Raw genomic sequence first — 15,014 nt, 5'->3', positions numbered from 1 at the left:
TGTTTTTTTTTTTTTTTTTTTTTTTTTTTTTTTTTTGGCTGAGCAGCTTGCAGAATCTCAGTTCCCCAACCAGGGACTGAACCTGGGCCACGGCAATGAAAGCCTGGAATCCTAACCACTAGGCCCACCAAAAAACTCCCCGGAAATTTTTCTTTTTAATCTGGAAGTTTTCAAACTAAAATTAATTTTGATTGCATAAAGAAATCTAATGATAAAGTGAAAAATTTCACAATGTCTATATTTCAGACATAATATCTAAAACTTACTTTGTCTCATTTAACACTAAAAATAAAAATGCTTAGCACCATACCCTCTCACTGACAAAAATTTTATTCTCAAACCTCTAAGACCTTAAGGTAGTAAAAAGAAATGGAACTCTTTTAAAATGTCTGTGTTAGGGGATAATAAGCCTATTATTTCAGGTTTTATAAACAATTTGTTCACCTAAATCCAGGTAATAATAAGGTATATAAAACAGGGATCTATTTTACAGATTTCATTGAGTAATTCACTTTTTTAGCTCATGAGAGCGCCCAGGGATTACAATGTCTCAAGCACAAAGAAAATTATTTAATACGACTTGAATATGGCCTGATAAAAAACTTTCAATACCTGGCTGAGGAACTGTATGCACTTTTACTGAATGTGATGGTTCACCAGAGTCCAACTTCTCTTCCATATCTTGTGACTGGATTAATTCTTTAGATTCTTCCCTCTTGGAGCTCTTTCCTTTCTTCTTCTCTTCACTCTTTAAGCTCTCTTTGAGGTCATCACTGAGCGTTTTAAGGTCACACTGTATATCCAATTTATTTATTAATGCAAAGTCACTGGCAACGGCATCCTCCATGGTGGGCTCCATGGGCCCATCTATAAGTCAAAAGAGATCAAAGTCCATCAGCCAGGCCATTTGACACAATTAAAATACACACAGGAAAAAAAAGCCCCCTTTTATCCAATGTGGCAGAGACGACTGCGTGTCCACCAGATCCATTCTCCCATCTTCCAAGGTCAGGGCTGAGGTTAAGACTGTGGCACCCTGGCAACGGAGCGTGCCAGTCCCTTCACAAGGTGTAATCAAGCTCTCGCCAATGGAACAGAACCAAACTGACATGTTCAATTTTGCCTCACTTGTTTTAAAGTAAATTTGTAACCCTGAACTTCCACCCTTTCCCCTCCCCACTGGCTCGATTAGTAAAAACCAGAGCGACCTTGAAAATCACATGTTGAAGAGCATCCCAGAATGGCGGGGGGGTGGGGAGGTGGGGAGCAGGGCTGCAGGCCGACCTACAATACCCACACTGGACTGTTAAGTGAGGAAAGAAACAGACTTCTATCATTTTTTAGTCATTGCATTTTGGTGTCTCTTTGTTACAGCTGTTTAGTCTCTTACCCTAATGAGTACATCACTCCTATGAATTGAGTGCAGACATAAATAATTCAGAAGCCTACAACAAGTCAAATAAAAAACCAAATGTAAAAGCTACATAAAAAAACAGGCAATCCTCAATTTACAAATGGACAGCATCCTCAAAACTTATCTATTAATTTTTGGAACTCAGAACGTGATTCCCGGCTGCTGAAAAAAATTGCATAATGACTAACCACGAAAATCTGTTTAACCTTTAAGGTTATATACTGACAACACTAAACAGAGTTACACCAAAATTCTGATGTTTCCAATATGACCCAGAGCCTTCTGGCCTCTTTGCTGCCAAGTCTGCTCCAAGTTGTCCTGAATTCTGCTCTGTTAAGGACAGTGCATGAGGGCAGAGTACAAACCTGTTTTGCTGGCCACTGTATCTCCAGTGCTTAAAAGAGGGACTAGAGCATCGTAGGCATTCAAAACATACTTGGGGAATGAATTAACAAGCTGAAACAGGGGTGGGAGGCTCCCAGAGTTAGGCATTTCCTATGGCAGAAGTGAGAAAGAGTTCTAAGAATGGGTGGCATTCCCAATTCTTATGGGCATGTATTAGGTAGTGCCTATGGGAAAACATTAAAAAAAAAAAAAAAAGGCAGCAAAAACACTGGAAAAGCAAAGTATCTGTAACCCAAGTTAATTAAATGTTACTAATGATCTTTTAGGAAATTCACTCACAATTCAGAATTCATCTGAAAATAAGAGACAACTTCAGGCAATATAATTTACTAAAAACTTTACTCAAACACGGAAACTCTGAGCTTCACTCAGCATTGTGATTATGCAATCTTGTGTGAGTTGCAGATAAGCATCTATTTCTCCAGAGACAGTATCACTTTCTACTTACTTCATAAGGATATTATTAGGATTAAATAAAATTAAGAGTTCTCGAAGAATTGTGAAAACTAAAATTTCAATAAACTCCAGGAAATCACATCTTTAAAATGGTCCTTTCTTCTTCCCAAGCTAGACTTTCCCTGGCATATATTCCCCATATCCTTGATTTGGGGGCCAGTGGTAACAGTAACATCAGTGCTAAGAGCAGTCATCATCATCAGAGTAACAGTAGTACCTGACTGTATTGGACCTCCTTCTCAACTATCTAAGAAATGACTGAAAGTGAGAACCTTGGAAAGAAACATCTATTTAAGGTAAACAATTTTTAGACCTCCATCTCATCTTACCCTCACAATTTCCTTTTGAAATTTCCCCTTTAGCCAGAAATTTCAACATTTTTTTCAAAACCTTCTTGTGAGATTTTGATGGCTGAAACTGTAAAGGTCGGCACCTAGGAAAGCAAAATAAATATTTTAAAAGTGAACGCAAACTGTGAAGAAATAAAATCAGTTCTGAATAATAGGACAGGGTTTAATGTAGCCTCTAATCCCACCCCAAATCTCACAAAAATACAATTAAAGGATTATAAAAAAAAGAAAAAGACATAAACCACCAGGAAAAAAAATAATGGGAGAAATGTTGGAAGCTAGAAAGCAGATGTACAAGCGATAACTGACTTAGCAGACCAAAGAAAAGTTGAATCCTAAGCCCAAAGTGGGAAAAGCCAAAAAAATATCCAATTTTCTCTACATTACCCCTAAAAGTCTCAGGGATTGGCCATACCTGATACCCTGGGAGATGAGAGTGAAAATAGGAAGATCCCTTGAAAGTCTGTTTTGGAAGCGATTTATATATCTGATACCCTCCCCCACTCTGCACATATGACTCTCTACACAGCCCAGCAGAGAACTGCAAACTTTTCAGAAAAGGGAAAAATAAGGCCTCTTACTTGAGGGATACAGGCACAGCTGAAAGGAATGGAAGTGTACTGCAAACAGTAAGCATAAACGGAAGCACACATGCTGAATGTTGAGACCTCCAAGACCCACTTCTCCAACCCAGCCCCAGTACATCAGTAGATGATACTTTCTTTCCAGAATGTGATCAGAACTATAAATACTGACCTCAGAGATTCTCCCAAAGAACAGGCTAGCCAGATCACCCTACTTAAAGCCCACAGTAAATGAGACCCACCAGGGTACATGAAATTTCCAATGGGACACTGGAAGGCTAGAATCACCAGACACTTGAGGAGGGTCTCTAAAACAAAGATAGGTGCCAAAAACCTGGAGAAAGTAACTTGGAGGATAGAGACATACAGTATACAGGAAGAAGGGAATCTCAAAAAATTTAAGAGTCCAAGAACAAAAATCCCTCTTAGAAGTAAAAATATAATAAGGTACAATAAGAAGCAATTAAAAGTTAAATAGAAGACAGAAGACTTGGAAAATAAAGGTGAGGAAATCTTCCAAAAGACATGGAAAACTGAAGAGAAAAAAAAAAAAATTAGAGTACCAGTCTAAAAGTTCCAATGTCTGAATAAAGACATTAGAGAAGAGAAAGAAGTTAATGGAAAGGAGAGGATCAATAAAATAATACAAGAAAATTTCCCTGAACTGAAGGACATGATGGGAGGAGCCCCTAGATAAGAAGGGTCCCTCAAGTCCATATGCAATGAATGAAAACAGACTCACTGCCAAACGTACTATGAAACATCAGAACTTTGAAGACAAAAAAACTTCCCAAGAGAAAGAACATGTTTTGGACAAAGGAACACGAGTCAGAATGTCACTGGACTGTTCACCAGCAGTAAGACAACAATGGAGCAAAGCTTTCAAAATTCTAAAGGAAAATTATTTTCAATCTACACTTCTGTTCCTAGCTAAACTGTAAGTTAAGTTTGAGTAGTCAATGAAAACATTTTCAGACAAAGTCTCAAAAAACTTACCTCTTATGCACTTTTTCTCAAGAAGCTATTAGAAGACGTGCTTCACTAAAATGAAGGAATAATAAATACAAGAAAGAGGATAGAAGAGATAAGATCCAAATCAAGACCCAAAGAGAATCCTCAAGATGACAGTAAAAAAGAGATCCTAGGATGACAGTGATGCATCAGGCATAGAGGCACCCTGTCCAGATCACAGCAGGTCAGAAGATTCCACAAGAGATTTTCATCAAGAAGATAAAAATGATAGAGTACCTGAAGCATCTAAACATACCAAGAGGAAATGCTCCCTCTTAGGGAGCATTTTTAGATAAACTGGTAATAGGAACCTAGAAGACTACGCAAACAAAAATGACAATAATCAACACCAGGAAAGTAAAAACTTGTGCAGGAAAGAGAAAGTAATCATGGACTACTATATGGCTGAGCTGTGAAGCTTAGTTACACAGCCATAATGAGGTGACTACATACATCTATCCAAAATGATAATATTTCTAATTTGGGAAGTTTGGGACGAGGACAAATAGGAGCTTGATTGTGACAGGGGAAGAGGGCTGAAATAAAGTTAAATCCTTATCTTTTAAAGAGAGAAGCCCAGAGATAATGAAGAAAACCAATTTTTTAAAAATCAAGTATTATAATTATATAAGCATGTCACTTAAAGATAGAGATGAAAAACCAGAAGAATCAGTTAAATGATTTGAAAGTGACTGCACCGGGAAAACAGAAAATGAGACAGGCGGGAGGGTTTCAGAGGACTGCTATTTTGCAGAGTAAACTTTATAGAACTATTTGATTCTTTAAATTGTTAGCATATACAATATTGATAAAAATTTTAAAAAAAAATTCATAGACAGGGAAGTTCATCCTCATTTTTACTCACATACTGGACAGGTCCTAGCAGCTGCCTAACAAGAAGCTAAGTTGTAGGCTAGACCACCTTGCCTTTACATAAGGCCTCAATGCAACTACTGCAGTAAACAAAGTAAAATAACCCAAAGAATATGCAAAATGACTCCAAAAGATCAAGATATAAAATAAAGTTGTATAAAGAATAACGATTAGGGACTTCCCTGGTGGTCCAGTGGTTAAGATTCTGTGCTCCCAATACAGGGAGCCTGGGTTCGATCCCTGGTCAGGAAACTAGATCCCATATGCCGCAACTAAAGATCCCACCAGTACTCAGCAACGAAGATCCCGCATGCCGCAATTAAGACCCGGCACAGCCAAATAAATAAATAAATATGTAAAAAAAAAAAAAAAAGAAGAAGTTTCCACTCTTGTGTATATTGTTTTAAAAAAAAGCGTAACAATTCAGAAAATGTTTGATTCCATGTAAAATTATTAAATAAGTCACATTTTATAATTACTTTCTCTTGCAATGTTAATTGAATCCCTTTTCATAAAGGCAACATACCTGGAATAGTGCTCTGTATGAGACAGGCACCCAGTAAATTATAAATGCTTTTATCTTTTTCTTTAACCCACTGAAATTGGCCTTTTCTGAATAGAGATTCTCAGGGTTCAGGCCAATCAATTTCAGACTTATTTCAACAAAATCCTAGCCATAATCCAGTAATAAATTGTTACCGGAAGGAAAATGACTTCTGTCTTTGAAGATGTCACCACTTCATAAACACTAAAGCTGAAAAAGCTACTCTGTCATTTTATACTAAATGAGATGCTGTCAGCAAACCAGACATCCATCTTTTCTCCTTATTGCACCAGTCCTTTGACCAATTATGTAAGAGAAAGGATTCTTAACCAGGAAGCAGTGAATTATTCAAAGTCAGTGATCACCCTAAAACTAATATGTTAGATGTTACATTATTTTTGTCTATACAGCTCCCTGTCTTGTTTTGTTTTGCTGCAGAGAGGATCTGCAACCGTCAAATTCTCAAAACAGTCTACAACCCCAAAACAAGAGTAATTAAGGAAAAAAAAAAAAAGAGTAATTAAGGGAGACAGCTGTGGGGACGTGCCAAGCATGATGGACACAACTGTGTTTGTGTTTTTATCTAGAGTATACATACACATTGAAACTGCAGACATATGCCTCACAATGGTAACATACCTTTTCCCTATTTTCTACCAGAAGGGGAAGAGGAGAACCTTCATAATCAAAGAAGGGAAAAATCCTCCCATGTTAGGGCAGAGTAAGGGGGGCACAGGGGAAACACAAAATATGAAGAAAAATCAAGCAAACACTCTGTAGGAAAAGACTTTTAGTTCGAGTTTTCCAGTGAAGAAAACTAGACTCTGAACAGACGCAGATTAAGTGTCAGCCCTCCTCCCCTTTATATAGGATCCTGTAGCATTGCCTGAATGAAACAACTGTTGTCAAGTAACACAGCAGAGAACTGCAGAGCCATAAGCTAAACTGATAAAAATTTGATATCTAAAACTAATTTAAGTATTTGCCAATATTCTCCCAATATTTCATGTATTATTGACTAGATTGCTAAATAGTGTATTTTTTATACTATATTTATATCTAAACCAAACAGTATTATTAAAAGCTATTGATCGGCACATGAATATAGTATGAGTATGTAGAAAAAAACTTGTTTGCTTTTCTTTAAGAATGTCTACCTAGACAGAGACACTTTAAAAAGCAAGATTCTACTAAAAAATTATACACAATCTTCATATTAATAGAATACATTAATCAAAATTCTTACCTTATTGTGTACTGAGGACAACATGTTTGATTCATGACAGGTTTGTACACATATTTCCCACTTCTAAAATTATAAAATAGTTTTGTTAAGTTTGTACACATTTCTCACATGTAGCAAAGTAGATTAGTACAGGAGTACAAAATTAATTAGGGTAAAAATCTAATCAACAGTGTAAAAACATTTAGGTTTAGTTACTTTTCATAAGCTAAATGATCTTGCAACGTGGGTATACCAAGGACCAGAGTCCAGGTTTTTCTTTTCTGAACGTTTACATATGTACTCCACGGTTAATCACCTCAATTACCCTCTCATCTGCATCTGCAGTCCCTTCCATGCCTCGATCTACCACCCACCCTCAACAGCAAAAGGGCAGTCAGAGAAAACTGCCCAGGATGCTGTGGGACTGATGTGTGCTGTTGCCTATGACAGCCACACTTGGGGGTTCCATGGGCACCAGCACGATGAACCCCCAAACCAATCTAATCCTTTCCACGCCTTCTGGATCTCAGTTAATGCAGAGTCATACATTTACGAGCTGAATTTTGTCCAGATTTAAATGTGCCCTAATCCAAACTGACTGGTGTCCTTATCAGAAAAGGAAATTGTACACAAAAAGGAACAATAAAACACTAGGGATGCACACACAAAGAGAAAGGACCATGTGAGGACACAAGAAGGCAGCCAGGTGCAAACCAAGGAGAGAGGCCTCAGGAAAAAGCAAAGCTGTAGAGACCTGGATTTTGGACTTCCGGCCTCCAGAACTGTGAGGAAATAAATTTCTCTTGCTCAAGCTGCCCAATCTGTGGTATTTGGTCGCGGCAGCCCTAGCAAGCACATATGAATTCAGTTCCCGAGCCGAAAACCTGGGAGTCCTCCTAGACTCTTGCCTCTAATGCACCTCCATATCCTGCCAGCAAGCGATCTACTTCCAAAATGTCTCAAAAATGTGTCTTATGATCCATCCGATCCATCTCCTGATATACAGTCACTGCTACTGACCATGACAGCGGTCCTCACCATCTCACATGTGGACACCGCAATCATCTCTGGAACTAATGTTCCTGCCTTCAGAATCACCCGCTCAGACCCCTCTCTGCTATCTGAATGATCACTTCCAAATCACAAATTCCATCCCTTTTCTCTCAGACATAAAAGCCTTCCATAGATCCCCTGTACCGTTACAAAACCCCACAAAATCTCCTTATCATGGCACACGAAGTCTTTCAACATCTGGTCTATATATCTGTCTTCATTCTGGGCCCCATTATTACATTCGAGGAAAGCTGTGAAGTTTCATTTACTGTGCTCAATCCCATGACTTCTGGGGAGTACTGGCACAGGGCACTTCATTCTGCTCATACTTACGTAAGGAACCTTACCTAATAGTTATTCTAAAATCATCTACATAAAAATAGCTGCCAAGAAAACTCAGCTATCAAAGGCAATGTGTGGACCTTAAGGGAATCCTGATTCAAATAAACCAACTATAAAAAAGAATTTTTTGAGACGAGCAGAAAATCTAATCAAAACTAGGTAACTGGAGACATCAAATAATTATTATTAAATTTGGAAAGTATGGTAATGACATTGTGGAGATGTTAAGAAAGAAAATCCTGCTTAGAAACACATACTTAATACAGGTTTAATAACATGACATCTGCAATTTGGTTTAAATAATCTTGTGGGAGAAGGGGAATGGGGGAGTATCTTATTCTGCTGGAGCTGCTATAACAAAATGCCATAGAGGGGGCTTCCCTGGTGGTCCAGTGGTTAAGACTTCGCTTTCCAATGCAGGGGGTGTAGGTTCGATCCCTGGTCAGGGAGCTAAGATCCCACATGCCTTAGGGCCAAAACAACGAAACACTAAACATGAGCAATACTGTAACAAATTCAATAAAGACTTAAAAAAAAAAATGCCATAGACTGAGTGGCTTATAAACAACAGAAATTTATTCCTCATAGTTTTGGAGGGTGGGAAGTCCAAGATCAAGGTGCCAGCAGATTTAATGTAGGATGAAGACAAGCTTCCTTGTTCATCTTTTCTGTGTCCTCACAGCATAAGGGGCAAGGGAGCTCTCTGTGGTCTCTTTTATAAGGGCACTAGAATCCCATTCATAATCCCATCCATCGTCATGACCTAATCAGCTCCCAAAGGCCCTACCTCCAAATACCATAAACTGGGAGTTAGGATTTAACATATGAACTTTGGGGACGGTGCACGACATTCAGTCCATTGAAAGGAGCAAGGAAAACTGATGAAACAAGATTGGCAAAATGTTAACAACTGTTGAAGCTTGGTGATAGGTATGTGAGGTTCATTATAACATTCTCTCTACATTTGTGAAATTTTCCTAATAAACACCCTTAAAAGGAGAAAAAAATTTCTACACACAAAATATAATAAAAATTTTCTTAAACCTCTTTCCAACAACAAGAAAACATTTTAAAGGCAAATAATATTTTTCAATTATAAGAAGAACCTGAATAATTTCAGAAGTACCTTTGGGACTTCCCTGGTGGCACAGTGGTTAAGAATCCACCTGCCAAGGAAGGGGACACGGGTTCGAGCCCCAGTCTGGGAAGATCCCACGTGCCGCAGAGCAACTAAGCACGTGCGCCACAACTACTGAAGCCCGCGCACCTAGAGCCCATGCTCCGCGACAAGAGAAGCCACGGCAAGGAGAAGCCCGCGCACTGCAACGAAGACTAGACCCCGCTCACCGCAACCAGAGAAAGCCTGCGTGCGGCAGTGAAGACCCAACACGGCCATGAATGAATGAATGAACGAACGAATGAATAAATAAATAAATAATTTTTTTTTTAAAAAAAGAAGTATCTTTGTATTAAGGACCTTTACCTTCGCCATCCTCGGTCGATGAGATCCTGATAATCCTGTACAGTCATGGAATGTGCCCACATGCCTGAAAAATAAGTGCCATGTTAATTACAGCAGGTGGAACTTTTTACTTTTTTAAATCCAAAGCATTATCTTTAAAATATGAAAACTGAAGCAAAAAAAAAAAAAAATCGAGCTCATATTGGAGAAACGAAAGTCTGCACATACTTCATACTTGTTAGTTTGACACAACACACAACACAAACGAAATACATGATGTATTTCTCTTAAGTTTAAAAATCAAGCACACAAAGTGATCACATGCAATTCAGGATTAGTCAACAGTCTCTATGACATCATAAATTTAGGTCCTCACTGCAATCAAATTACATCACACCTTTAAGTCATAATAATATCCCCAATAATTTAATAACCTGGTCTCTTTAGAAGAATTAGAAAGCAAATGTTTTCTTGTGCACATAAATTCTCCTGATTTTTATTTGTTTACACCATAGTCTTACACACTGAACAAAAGTATACATACAGCAATATTACTTTTAAGTATAAAAACTGAAAGTAATCCAAATGCCCAGGAACAGAAAATTGATTACAGGGACCATTATGTTATCAATATGATGAAATAATTATGCAACCATGAAAACAATGAAGACTATGAGAAAACACTGAATTAATGGTAAAGAAAGGTGAACTTTATTCTTGTAAACAGTAAACTGCATCAGCAGTAGGTAAAGATAAAGATAGGCTTGATAGAGCAGGGAGTAATGAGAAAAGCACAGGCATGTGTACAACAGAAATGTCCAGAAGCCTGGTGGGCCCATTAACACCCAGTTACTCCATGAGCTTCAATTTCCTCATCTGTAAAATAGGAATAGTAAAACCTACCTACCCAATAGGTGGGGTGCCCTATAGTAAAGATTATTATTAAAATCGAGATGATAGAAATTTACAGTTATCTAAGTGAAAAGGTTGAAAGTAGGTTTTTTCCACAGAACTTAGAGAACATCTATATTAATCGATTTTCTCTTACTAAAATTACTAGAAAAATAATGAAGGACCTAATATTAATTTTAGATATGTTTAATATAAAGTATTTGTTACATACATATTATAATCACAATACTAAAATTCTGAAAGAGAGAAGGGAAAAATCTCTAATACCCTAAGGCAACCCACTGTCACCATTTGGGTTCTTTTCCTCCCAGAGCTGTAATCATGTCACATATGTTATCTACATCCTGCTTATGTTCTCCGTTTAACCCAAGACTCTGTTTTTTCACGTTAACTCATCTTCATCACCGTCACTAATGACTGCGTTATACTGCACTCTACCCCCGCTCACCCACAAGATGCACCTAATAAACACTTTTAATTAACGAGTAAACGGACACACCATAATCGCCCAAATCATTCCCCTACGGTAGGACATACATTTTTTTAAACACGGAAACCACCCCAATTTACATCTTCATAGACATCCCATTTTCCACAATGCTAGATTATTCTTTAAAATAAGTGTCTACTTTTGCCAAAGCACGACACAGCGGGAAATAAACATGATGTTCTGTTTACAAACAAGAAATCTTCCGAAAGAAAACTGAATCATGGGGGGGAAGGGTACTGTAGGCTGGCTTTGTCGTCGTCATCGACGTGGGTGGAGAAATGACACGGCACCCAAGCACCTGGTAAAATTTTCAGGCACCTCGGTACCAACAAGGCCCCTCGCCAGCAGCGACTAGTCACTAGTTTCCTCTATATTCTTCCAGAGACATTTTATCCACGGATGCCCGCGCACGTGTGTTTTCCACACACACCGTTTTCTACACCAATAGCACCACCCGACACTCACTGTCCTGCACCCCGTGTTTTGCCCTGACCCTCGGAGACACCCTCACAGCAGCATCAGCACTTACAGGTCAGCCCCCGTAACCGACCGCGCCACAGCGCTCCCCAGCAGGCGTGCCACCAGATACTTAACCGTCTCCTACTGATGATGGACACCTGTTTCCACACTTGGCTACTGCGAGACATTAATTATTTCGCACGTCCGAGCACCTGTGCGAAGAATGAGCATCTTCCCTGCTCAATCAAAGGTGAGGTCCGTTTTTAATTCCGAAAGCCACTGCACTCAGGGGCAGCCGCGTTCCGCACTCGCTCCACGAGACAGCAGCTGGGCAGGGGCTGGGCGCGTCCCTCCAGCCAGTCGGCCCGGGGCGCCGCGACCCCCGAACACACCGGCCCACCGCCGAGCCCCGAGGCCGCGGCGCCCTTCCCCGCCCGCCAGCCCGGCCCGCTTACCATTGGAGCGACTGCCCGACTCGTTCTTGCAATACCCGCAGCGGTAGAAATCCTCGCCCTCGAAATATTCCACGATGCTGGGCGAAAGCGCGGCCCAGGAAGCCATGGCCCCGACCCTCCAAACGCTACGCGGCCCAGCCCAAAGCCGCCTCCACCCCACAATGCACCGCGCCGCCCGGGCGCCCACAGCCCGGCCCTCGCCCGAGCCCCTCGGCGCTGACGCCGCCCGCGCCATCTTAACCTAGGGCAGCCTTCCGCTATTTCCGCTCCTTCTCCGAGAGGGACCGCCATCTTCGGTGAGGATGAGATCAAGAGACAAAACGTGAAGGACAACAGTCTGGGAAAAACGAGTGGGAAAGGAAAGCGGGAGTTGGGGAGCAGGGCCTGGGTGTTCCCTCGCGAGGGCCCGGACGCGGCGGGCGGTGCGGGGGTTTGGACGTAAGGCGTCCGCACCCGCTCCATCGACCGGACCACTCACCGCAGGACGCCTTGCCCTCCTCGGAGTCGCAGTAGCCGCAGTAGTAGCCGGCCTTGAGTCCCTTGTACTCCACCACCGAGGCCATGGCTGCCGCCAGTCCACGCAGGCCGACCACGCCTCTCGGCGCCCCGGGGCCGACCTCTGCGGAGCGCTGGGGTCCGCGGCGGGGAGGAGAGGAGAGCGAGGCCCGGCGCGGTGCGTCGCAGCGTCGGGGGCCCCGGTCGGTATTGGGTCCGGGGGCCTCCCAGGATTAGCGTGGATTGTAGTCGTGCGCTCTGGCGCCGAGTTCGAGCCAACCCGTTGCGTTACTCCATCGCCAGTCCTTCCTACAACTGCGCGTTGATAGCCCTAATTTACAGATAAGGAGACTGAGGCACAGAGCTTGTGATCATCCTATTTTTAGATCCTGCAGGTCTCAGTTCAAAAGTTACCGTTTCAGGCCGTCCTAGCCAATTCTAGCTTCTTCCAAACCAGCAAGCACTCACTTAAATGCCCCGTAGGTTCGAGTACACAAGCATTCTGTGGATGGCAGGGTAAGTGAATTGAACACTTCACTCTTTTAAAGGAAACAAGTGTCAGAGCCACTTGCTGCCTTGTGCCTAGGGCCACCATATCTTACGACTTTCTTTTTTGAATTTTATTTATTTTTTTGTACAGCAGGTTCTTATTAGTTATCCGTTTTATACATATTTGCGTATATATGTCCATCCCAATCTCCCAATTCGTCCCACCGTCACCCCACCCCCCGCGACTTTCCTAACTTTTAAAGAGAAGCTAGAAATCAGATTTTTTTAAGTACAGTTTTTAAATGTTACTTTAAAAGAGTTTTTTTAACTGTACAGGCCACACAACATTTATATAGGCTGAATTCAGTGCATGAGCCTCCAATTTGCAACCACAATTTTAAAGGGGATTTCTTAAAGACTTAACAGTCCTGGAGCAGAGTATAAAAATGAGTGAGTACCTACAACAAGGTAATATTCCTTATTCTTTAATTCTGTATGCACAGATAACTTAAGCCTGTCTGTCCTTATATTATTTTCCCATCAACAATAAAGCTAATTATCTTTTTATGTTTAAAAAAGTGAAATCATGTAACTTGGAAAAGCAGGTAAACTTTTGAAGTCAGTTTCAACATTCTTGACCCCAAGGTCCACTATGCTGGATATGTGCCTACTTAAGAGGTTTCTTGGTGCCAGAGTGACCTGTTATATTGCTAAGCATCAGCTGTGCCTCACACAATGGGAAAGAACCTAAGGATAGCTATGTAGCATGCCAGAGGACCTTAGATTTATCTGGATTTATCCAGCTCCTCCAATCCTTAGATTTAAAGGCCCCTTACTAAATCTCAGTACTCATGTTCTTTTTTTTTGCGGTTTGCGGGCCTCTCACTGTTGTGGCCTCTCCCGTTGCGGAGCGCAGGCTCCGGACGCGCAGGCTCAGCGGCCATGGCTCACGGGCCCAGCCACTCCGCGGCATGTGGGGTCTTCCCGGACCGGGGCACGAACCCGTGTCCCCTGCATCGGCAGGCGGACTCTCAACTACTGCGCCACCAGGGAAGCCCAGTACTCATGTTCTTAAGACAGACCTCATCCATTTTGTTCATCATAACAGATTTGACTATTTCTGGTGCTTTCCTGGACAACACAGGAAACAAAGGCCAGAGAAACCAAATAATTTGCCTAAGATCACACAACTAGTAAGAGACAAATAGGTGGGGGAAAAGGTGATAAAAATAAAATTAATTGGAGAAGAAAAGAGATCAACAAATACTAGGTCTGGACGTGGGTAGGGCAACAGTTCCTAGATGTGTTTATTTTGCCGAAGGCTAGGCACAAAGTTTTCATCTTCCAGGCCCAAATGAGAAAAATAGTGCAAAGCTTCATTTAGTTTCCATCTTTGGGGGCCGGGGGGAGCTGGAAGAGGGCACTATTAGAACATCCGTTTATTTATGAAATTGCCAGTAATAGATAGTTGTCTTTGTTTTTAATTTTCATTCTTGACAAAATGCTGGCAACACTAGCATGTTTGGTTCCATTAACATAGTTTATGTAACTGAATGTGAAGTTGAGTTTGCAAAGCTTAAGAGTGAGGTTCAGTCCTAGGCACTGATGATGTGAAGGACTCTGCATGGTGATAGGCCCATGATTCTTGAATTAAAGTGAAATGTGTTTCTCTTTCCTTCTGAAGAAAGTGTTGTGAGTAGATAGTAAGTTGGGGGGTGGTGGGGAGGGCAGTTAAATACAGAGAAGAGGGCCACGCTAGGAAAGAGCTGTGTTATGAGCAGAGGCAGGGAGGTAGATAGGAGCGCCAGGGGTCTCAGGTACTGATGGTGGTAGAGTCCTAGGAGATGCTTCCCTCTGTGGGGTGCTCACTGCCAAGAGACCTCACATTAGACCCCTTCCCTCCTCTGTCTAGACCTTTGCTCTCCAGTTTGGCAGCCACTAGCCACATGTGCCTACTGAGCACCTAAAATGTGAATAGTATGACAGGGAAACAAC

The 15,014-nt window shown here is 41.3% G+C and overlaps 1 protein-coding gene across 4 annotated transcripts in view; it reads right to left on the bottom strand.

The window, feature by feature from the left end:
- ATE1 (arginyltransferase 1) overlaps positions 1–12,598 on the bottom strand; it is a 167,662-nt gene extending 155,064 nt beyond the window's left edge. The window contains exons 1-5 of one of the 4 annotated variants that reach the window (XM_007469558.1): positions 12,514–12,598; positions 9,741–9,804; positions 6,884–6,946; positions 2,605–2,708; positions 613–867 (exon numbers count right to left, since the gene is read on the bottom strand). In XM_007469558.1, the coding sequence (XP_007469620.1) occupies positions 613–867; positions 2,605–2,708; positions 6,884–6,946; positions 9,741–9,804; positions 12,514–12,598 (571 nt within the window). Of the gene's footprint in view, positions 1–612; positions 868–2,604; positions 2,709–6,883; positions 6,947–9,740; positions 9,805–12,035; positions 12,271–12,513 lie in introns of those variants that run through there. The other 3 variants (XM_007469556.1, XM_007469557.1, XM_007469559.1) reach the window with 3 other exon arrangements.
- Positions 12,599–15,014: the final 2,416 nt, after the last annotated feature.

This window comes from Lipotes vexillifer, unplaced genomic scaffold (genome assembly GCF_000442215.2).
Source record: "Lipotes vexillifer unplaced genomic scaffold, Lipotes_vexillifer_v1.1 scaffold240, whole genome shotgun sequence".
NCBI lineage: Eukaryota > Metazoa > Chordata > Mammalia > Artiodactyla > Lipotidae > Lipotes > Lipotes vexillifer.
Note: the sequence above shows the minus strand (reverse complement) of the source record. Positions and strands in the feature narration are given on the sequence as shown.